Source organism: Brassica oleracea, chromosome C9, assembly GCF_000695525.1.
Source record: "Brassica oleracea var. oleracea cultivar TO1000 chromosome C9, BOL, whole genome shotgun sequence".
Lineage (NCBI taxonomy): Eukaryota > Viridiplantae > Streptophyta > Magnoliopsida > Brassicales > Brassicaceae > Brassica > Brassica oleracea.
Window position 1 is genome coordinate 6,700,009 of NC_027756.1, and position 9,401 is coordinate 6,709,409.

Genomic DNA, 9,401 nt, shown 5'->3' on the forward strand with positions numbered 1-9,401 from the left:
GTTGATTCTTGCAAAAGAAGCACCACTAGACGAAACCGATGATGCTCTGAAGAAAAAACTCATCAATGAGTTGATGTAACTCTCGGTCATGCTCTGTTTAACTTACATGTTCTAATTAGTTAAATTTCATGTTCTGTTTAATCTTTCATGTTCTAATTAGTTAAATTTGTAACTCTCGGGTTCTTGTTTACTTTGAAACCTTGTTTGTGGTTCTTGTTCTTTATACTGATTTGATCTCTGTCTCTTGATCTTTATACTGATTTGATCTTTGTTTCTTGTCCTTGTTACGTACATGAGCATTGGAGGTGAGAAGGATCACGGACTTGTTGTGTGAAGTGTTGTATTGTCACGGAATTTGTCATCTTGTTGCGTCTTGTACTCTTGTGTCTTATATTGTCACGGGCTTTGTATCTAGTCTAGTACTCTTGTTGTGTAGTGTCCATTGTACTACTCCTGTTGTAGTGTCACGGACTTGGCATCACTCTTGTTTCATAATTGTACCAAACACAAAAGCTTCTGTCTATATATTGCACTTTCTATTACTCAAGTTTCATATCTTCTCTATATATTGTACCAAACACAAAAGCTTATGTCTATATATTTCACTTCATAATTGTACCAAACTCAAACTCTAGTCTCTTTAATCACAAGTTTCTCATTTCTCTCTTTGATCAGAAGTTCACGTTGAAAAAAAAAGATCACAAGTTTCTCTCTATGGCTTCTTCTTCTCAAGATCCTTTTGATTCTTTTGATGCTGCAGTTGATGATGCATTTGATGATCTCTTTGAGCAAGCCTTTGAGAATATTTCCATTCATGTTGATCAAGAAGAACAAAAAAAAAGAAAAAAAAAGCTTATATCTAAAGACATCGTGAAGAAAGACATATTCGTTTATGGAATGATTATTTCAGTGAAACTCCAACTTATCGGATAATTTTTTTCCGACGACGTTTTTGAATGAACAAGCCATTGTTCATGTACATTGTTGATCGACTCTCCAACGAAGTTCAATATTTTCGAGAAAAGAAAGATGCTCTCGGAAGAAAAAGTCTCACTCCCCTTTAGAAGTGTAATGCATCCATTCGTGTCTTGGCATATGGTTCTGCGGCAGATGCGGTCGATGAATACCTCCGACTCGGTGAAACAACAACTCGGTTATGTGTGGAAAATTTTGTGGAAGGGATAATATATTTGTTCGGCGATGAATACTTCAGAAGACCAACCCCGACTGATCTTCAGCGACTCCTTTACGTTGGAGAACATCTTGGATTTCCCGGGATGATAGGAAGCATCGATTGTATGCATTGGAAGTTGAAGAATTGTCTCACCGCTTGGAAAGGGCAATATTCTCATGGTTCGGGCAAACCAACAATCGTTTTAGAGGCGGTTGCTTCGTATGATCTCTAGATATGACATGCATTTTTTGGACCTCCAGGTACCTTAAATGATATCAATGTTCTTGATCGCTCACCTGTTTTTGATGACATAATTAAAGGTCAAGCTCCTCAAGTCACTTACTCTGTCAATGGAAGAGAATATCATATGGCTTACTATCTCACCGATGGTATTTATCCGAGATGGGCCACTTTTATCCAATCAATTCCACTGCCACAACACCCGAATGCTGTTTTATTTGCTCAACATCAAGAAGCTGCCCGAAAAGATGTCGAACGTGCTTTTGGAGTCTTACAAGCTCAGTTCGCCATTGTCAAAAATCCGGCGATGTTTTGGGATAAAGTCAAAATTGGGAAGATTATGAGAGCATGTATCTTAATACATAATATGATAGTAGAAACCGAACGAGATGGAAACACTCAATTTAATGTTTCAGAGTTCCAACAAAGAGAAGACAACAGAAGTGCACAAGTCGATCTCGATATTTCCCATGAAATGCATACAAATATCGCCAATATGATGGATGCTCGAACTCGAATTCGTGATGGACCAATGCATCACCAACCCAAAGCTGATTTGGTTGAACATATATGGCGTAAATTCGGACCTGATGAAGACATTGACTGAGCTCGGAAGCTTCTTTCTATTATTATTCTCATTTATTTTCTTAATCTTCATTTCTATGTTTTATTTGAAATTCAATGTTTAAAATGTTATGTTTAATAATTTTATCAATAAATTTTAAGATAAATAAAATAAATAATTTTTTTTAGAAAAACCCTAAAATTAGAGACTTGCAATGGACACACTTATTTGAAGGTCTCTATCTTAAGTTTCTTAAAGTCACTTTTCCAACTTAATAATATTAAAAAAATAATTAGAACCCTTCAGTGAGTATTAAGGATAAGGATGCTCTTATTTTTCTTCTTACACAACAGTACTTCGTTCATGATGGAGTTTTGTACTTTTGCACCGAGTAAAGTCTCATGCCTGAAATAATTAACCCTGAAAGAAATATATATTAGAGCATTTTAATTGATAGGGTTTCCAAAATACAATGTTTTAAGATACTTAATTATATAACTAGGTTTTACTGATAAAATTAAACTAAATTAGATTTAAAATGCATGTTTTAATAGTTTATGGGTTTCTCATAAATCTTCATATGAGAATCCTTTCTCACTTTTTTCATATACAAAACAAGCATAGACATGGGCGCATACTGGCAAACATGGTGTGGTTTATAGTAACGAAGAAACTAGAGATGTCTAAAGAAATTAACGATGGCAATAGTAAAAGGAAATATATAGTGAGATGGGTAACAATCGGAAAGAGGGTACATGCTTAATTATTGTATATCTTTAGTATTGTCTTAAATCGAAGGAAGCTTCATTCTTAGAGGAATGATTGATGGTCTAGTAAGTCATCTCAATGATCTCATAATCTTCGATTATACGATTAAAAAAATATAAAATTCAATAAAATAGTAGTGTTAATTTGCTGAAGCGGCCGTGTTTCTGAATGGGTATTGACACCAAATCATACTGTAATGATTTTGAATGCAAAAAGTTAAATCATTTTCACTTTTATGCAGACACCCACGCAGAAAAATTAAGAAGAAAAGTGACTTTATTTTCACCAAGTCCCGTAATCTCTGCCCTACTAAAATAAAAGTCGGTTCTTTCACCCTTCTTTTGACAGATTAAGATTCTCTGATATCAAGCCGATCAATCTTTTGCATGATATGAATTTTAAATATTGTTTAATTTGATTTTTTGTTGCGTTATTGATTGTTGCATTAACTATAAATTATAGGAAGACTATTTTTAATTAGGAGCAATCATGATATTTCCACCACGAGCGGCTAGTGCTATTGGTGTTATTGGACTTCTCATTAAGCAACTCTACCATCAAATATTATTCTCCTAACTCAAAATGACATTGCAGTATAAATTTTGAGATAAATTATCAATTTTACGTTGGAAATACTCCTGTTTTAATTTACGGTCATTTAGTTATTTTTTTTTTCTTTTGCTAAAATACACTCTACTATACTCACCAGGTGTCTTAGAACATGTTTAATGGAGGGTTTTTAGGACGAAGTTATTAGCGGAATATAAGAAACCATCTCTTAACTTTTAACTAAAAAAGGGTAATAACCCCACCCTAAGAGCAACCTTAGAGCATCCACAACCCAGGGTTCATATGAATCCTTAACTGCAGCATTAGAATAAAAAATTAATAAAAGAGTGTGATAGTGGGAAGGAGCAGTCTGTAGAGAAGGGCTTAACGGATCAAATCCGTAGGGACGTGGCAGCTTCATATTGGACCGGTCGAAGGGTAAACGTGCACGAGGAAACAAAAATGAAATCATTCGCGAAGAAGAGAAAAAAAAAGAGGAAAGGCGACGGTTTATGCGATTCGATCTCCTCGAGCCATCAAGGTAAATCGATGTCTTTCTACAACGATTTGTGATTTTTATTAGGTTTCTTCTTCTTTTGCTTGTTTTTGGGTCCTATTGGTTCCCTTGATTTATTTTCTTGTGTTTTGTTGTTGTTTTCAAACTTGTTTGGATTGAGTTCTATCTCGTCCCCTCCCTCATTTGAAAGAAAGTTACTAAGAGTTAAAAAAAAAAAACTATATATATATATATCTTCTATTTGATATAAGAATATAAAAATATTTTGTCTATTTGATTTAATTAACTACTAGACATTGACCCGCATTTTTAATGCATGACGTTTTGTGATGAAAACTTTCATTAACAGGTTTTCAAATGTTTTTGTTAATTTAAATAATTTTTCTATTTAAAAAATGTTTGCATTTAAATCTGCACTTTTATACTTTCTGAACCAGCGGTCAAACCGATAAATCTAGTGATCCGATATGTAATCCAAGTTTGGTTTTTCAAAATATCTAATATTTAAAAACCCGCTACCTGAGGCTGACCGGGCGAACCGATAAGTGACCGATATATAGTCAAATTTGATTTTTAAAATTTTAAAGTCAATTTCAATCTTTGAATAGATAGTTAAATACTTTTAATTTTAATCTTATTTTACTTTTATATGTTTTAACTCCAATTTGTTATAAAAATGTTTAAATTATCTTTTATATTTTTTTATGTGAAATGGGAAAAAATAAAAAAAATAGATTTTAAATCTATCCTAGATTTTAAACATGGATTTTCTTTTATTTTTTAATATTGATATTTATAATTATATATTAAAATTTTGGAAACTATTAACCCAGAGTTCACCCGCAGTCACTCCTCTAACCCAATAATATAAGCTTTTGATTAGAAAACATAGAATTTATAAATGTTATATTACTATGCTTTTTTGATGAAACTATATTAAAATGGTTTGCATAAAGAGTTATCTAAGAAGATCTCAGGGATTAAAGAGATGTTCCTATTGGCTGTTTGTGTCCTGCTGAGTTTGTTCATCGTAATCTTTATGGTGTTCATGTTGGGTGGTGAGTTTCTTTTCCTTTTGCTTTTCATATTATAATCTCGATTTTTTATAAAACTTTTGACTGCTTTTTATTCATATTTGTTTAGGAAAAGCTACGGAGGTTGAAAAGGCGAGGGTCTGAGCTTTGAAAGGTACTGAACAAACTACTTCCTTGAATTTGTTAAAATCATTTTTGCATACTCTAGTATAGCTGTAAATATTTCTAACTCCGGACTTAACTAGAAATTAGAGTGATATTGATAGAAATGGTAAATGGCATTAAGTGATATAGCTGTAAATTTTTTAAACCGTTGAGATTTGATTTGTGTTAAATGAAACTTAATTGCTACCTTCCTAACTCCTCTGAGTTGATAGGTGTTTAATGTTAAATAGTTAGTACTTCTCCCTGTAAAGTCTTTGTTGCGAGCAGAGTCTTTATTGTTAAACTACTTCTTTCTTAACTCCTCTGAGTTAAATGCTACTGAGTCATCTGTAGTTATAGTTTACTTAAGCCTCTGTCTTTGTTTAGGAGTGAGTCGTCTTTAGTATTCTCCCACCATGGATAACACTTCTAGTTTTGTGATCCTACTAAATAGCCAAAACTCTTTCGATCTTCATTCACCCGACCCTGATTTGTTCTCTACCCAAGGAGTAGATGAGTCTACCGTTAGTCAGAGGAGGAAATGGACACCAACAGAGGATAAAATCCTTATTGGTGCTTGGCTAAACACCAGTAAGGACGCCATCGTCAGCAACGAGCAGAAAGCTGGTGCTTTCTGGCAGAGGATTACCCAGTACTACAACACAAGACCTCTCCTCGTTGGGACAACACCAAGGGAGCTTATACAGTGCAAGCAGAGGTGGGGAAGGATCAACGATCTAGTCTTCAAGTTCGTGGGATGCTATGACACGGCAATGAGAGCACAGAAGAGTGGTCAAAATGACGACGATGTGATGAAAGCTGCACTAAGCATCTACTACAATGACCACAAAATCAAGTTCAGTCTCGAACATGCTTGGAGAGAGCTGAGACATGACATGAAATGGTGCTCCACCTATCAGGCTAAGGACACGGGGAAGGAGAAACGCAAGCAAGTGTACTCGGTCGATGGTGAAGATGATGGGGGAGAACCTGAGGCTCGACCAGTTGGGGTGAAGGCTGCTAAAGCAGCTAGCAAGAAGAAGAAAACCGGGAAAGAAGAGGACTTGTCTGTGTTACAGTCCATGCTCGAAATAAAAGAAAAAATTACAAACCGTAAAGTCCTCGAGCGCTTACTAGCCAAAAAGGAGCCACTCTCTAAGATGGAAACATCTCTCAAAAACAAGCTTATGTCAGAGATGTTATGATCTGTTATATGTTGCGGTTAAGGTATATCAAATGTTGCTTAGACTTGTGATTAGGTTCTTAAATTAGAAGGTATTTCTTAGTCTTGTGAATAGGTTCTGAACTTCATATGTTGCTTAGACTTGTGAATAGGTTCTGATTTTAATATGTGCTTACGTATTGTCTTGCGGTTGTCTTGTCTGTTACTTCACATGTGCTACAACTTGTGAATAGGTTCTGGACTTAATATGTTGGTTAGTTCACATGTGCTTACGTATTGTCTTGTCTGTTATTGCAGGTGCAGTACAAGGCCTTAGTTTTCTTGCGGTTGTTTTATCTATCACGGGTGCTTTGGAGCTGTGAAGGTGTTTTGTTCTCTAGCAGATGTAACCCTAGTCACTGGTTCTAGCTTTTTTCACTTTCACATTTATATAAGATCGGATTGTATAAGACTTTAACCTATCTCCTTAGCTTTCTTTCATCTTCCTTGTAAGATTGTACTCTCTACTACTCCATGTAAACGATATCAATCTATTTGCTAAGTACTTCCGTTTGCATCTCTACTTGCCTTTAACTCAAGGTTTGTGTCTCTGTTACATATTTGAATGAATGTGAAGCTCTTTAAATGTTGTTCGTATTAGTTTCTTCTTCTTGTTAGTGTATATGTTGTCTTCTCAAGGTTTGTGTCTCTGTATTAGTTTCTTCTCAAAATGTCCCTTAAGTTAAATGAAGTATATATGTTGTCTCTGTATTGAAGTATATATGTTGTCTCTGTATATAGAAATGAGTTAGAAATTTACAAATTTCAATTTACAAATTTTCATTAGTTATAAATATATAGAAATGAGTTAGATTCTACTTCTCTAATGAACTTCATTTTCACATATTATATTGAAGGTCGGTTTCCGAAAATGTCATCATCATCATCAGATGAACTCGAAGAAAGATTAGAAGAAGCTTTCGACGGTATATTTCAAAATATACACGACGACATAGTCGCCGGTAGAAGAAAGAATAAAGGGCAACGTACTTACATAGAACGCAACCGTGAAGAAGGACACATCCGTTTATGGAATGACTACTTTAGCGAAGAACCGACATTTCCGAGACATTTATTCAGGCGTCATTTCCGCATGAACAAGGACTTATTCATGCGTATAGTCTATCGTCTCTCAGAGGATTTTCGATTCTTTCAACATAGAAGAGATGCAACCGGGAGGGATGGTCTCTCTCCACTGCAAAAATGTACGGCTGCGATTCGTCTCCTTGCTTATGGTTCAGCTGCTGACTCGGTTGACGAATATCTTCGACTTGGTGAAAGCACCTCACTTTCCTGTCTAGATAATTTCACTGAAGGAATTATTCGGTTATTTGGAGATGAGTATCTACGAAGACCCACGCCGGAGGATCTTCAACGACTACTCGATATTGGAGAGAAACGCGGATTTCCTGGGATGGCTGGAAGCATTGATAGTATGCATTGGGAGTGGAAAAATTGCCCAACCGAATGGAAAGGACAATACACACGTGGATCGGGAAAACCAACAATTGTCTTAGAGGCAGTAGCTTCTCAAGATCTTTGGATTTGGCATGCTTTCTTTGGTCCTCCAGGTACGTTAAATGATCTTAATGTCCTCGATCGGTCCACCGTTTTTGATGACATTTTGGAAGGTCGAGCTCCAAGGGTCCGGTACGTCGTCAACGGACACCAGTATGATTTGGCGTACTACCTCACCGACGGTATATATCCAAATTGGTCAACATTTATCCAATCTATCTCACTCCCCCAAGGTGGTAAAGCAGAGTTATTTGCTAAAGTTCAAGAATCAACCCGAAAAGATGTGGAGCGGGCTTTCGGAGTATTGCAGGCTTGGTTTGCTATTGTTAAAACCTCAGCTCTTTTATGGGACAAGGCGAAGATAGGGCAGATTATGCGAGCATGTATCATACTACACAATATGATTGTCGAAGATGAACGGGATGGATACACTCAGTACAATACAACTGAATTTGAAGAAGGAGAGACATCAAGAAGTTCACAAGTGGATATGTCCTATAGTACCGAGATGCCTTCAAATCTCGGGAACATGCTTGGGATTCGGAATCATCTCCTCGATAGGCGTATACATGATCAATTGAAAATCTATTTAATTGAAAATGTTTGGACTAAATTTGGTGATGAATATTAAATTATGTTATGTTTATTGTATTTCATGTAATAAATAAAATTTTCAATTTTACATGTTTTAAAATTTAATATTATTTTATTCGTAAAGATTCTTAAATGAGTATCACCATTGTACTATCATTTTCTAAAAGAGTCCTTAACTATTACAAAAAAAATAAAATATATACTACTCCTAAGGACTCCAATGGTGAATCCACCATTGGAGATGCTCTTATTAGGGGTTTCTTGCTCCTAGGTTTTTAAAATACATGTATGTGTATGTATATATTATATATGTGTATGTAATTGCGGGGTTCTAATACGGGAAACCCAACCGAAAGTTTCTTATTAGTACACTAGTTCTTGCTCGGAAAAGGCTACGAAGTCCACGGCCTGATCCGACGATCCTCAAACTACAACACACAGCGAATCAACCATATCTACGTGGATCCCCACAATGCCAACAAAGCTCGCATGAAGCTCCATTACGCTGTCTCTCCGATGCCTCCTCCCTCCGTCGTTGGCTCAACGTTATCAAGCCCGACAAGGTCTACAACCTTGCTGCTCAGTCCCACGTAGCTGTCTCCTTCGAGATCCCCGACTACACATCTGATGTCGTCGCTACGGGAGCTCTCCGCCTCCTGGAGGCTGTCAGGTCTCACATGGCTGACAATGGCCGCGACGTCAAGTACTACCAGGCCGGTTCCTCAGAGATGTTCTGGTCAATTCTGTTAGAAATTAAAGAACATAGTGAAGAACAAGAAAGAGAGAGAGAGAGAGAGAGAGAGTAAAGAAGGATAATCTTATTCACTTGATTGATTTGCTTATGAGAACATCCCATATATATAGTGGTTACAAGTATGGTAAATGGTAGATGAGATATAATAAACTAATAATCCATTGTTTTAAGACCTTAACCCACCATGCATGCTTGTCCCTTGTAGTGGCATCTCCATTGTCTTGAGACCTTAACCAACCATGCATGTTTGTCCCTTGTAGTGGTATCTCCATTGTCTTGAGACCTTAACCCACCATCTTGTTTCTTATTGCTTTATTTATAC

At 36.1% G+C, this 9,401-nt stretch overlaps 1 protein-coding gene across 2 annotated transcripts; it reads left to right on the plus strand.

Annotated features, from left to right (window-relative positions):
- The first annotated feature begins 4,768 nt into the window (after window positions 1-4,768).
- LOC106316313 (glutathione S-transferase T3-like) lies at window positions 4,769-6,734 on the plus strand. 2 transcript variants are annotated; one of them, XR_001264793.1, is made up of 3 exons: window positions 4,769-4,871; window positions 4,957-5,001; window positions 6,472-6,734. XR_001264793.1 is itself a non-coding variant. In XM_013754191.1 (2 exons), exon 1 carries the CDS (start codon window positions 5,408-5,410, stop codon window positions 6,194-6,196), a length of 789 nt encoding a protein of 262 aa, XP_013609645.1. In that variant the 5' UTR covers window positions 5,341-5,407; the 3' UTR covers window positions 6,197-6,218; window positions 6,472-6,734. The 2 variants fall into 2 exon arrangements, 1 of the variants encoding a protein (XP_013609645.1); XM_013754191.1 differs by lacking the exons at window positions 4,769-4,871; window positions 4,957-5,001 and adding an exon at window positions 5,341-6,218.
- Window positions 6,735-9,401: the final 2,667 nt, after the last annotated feature.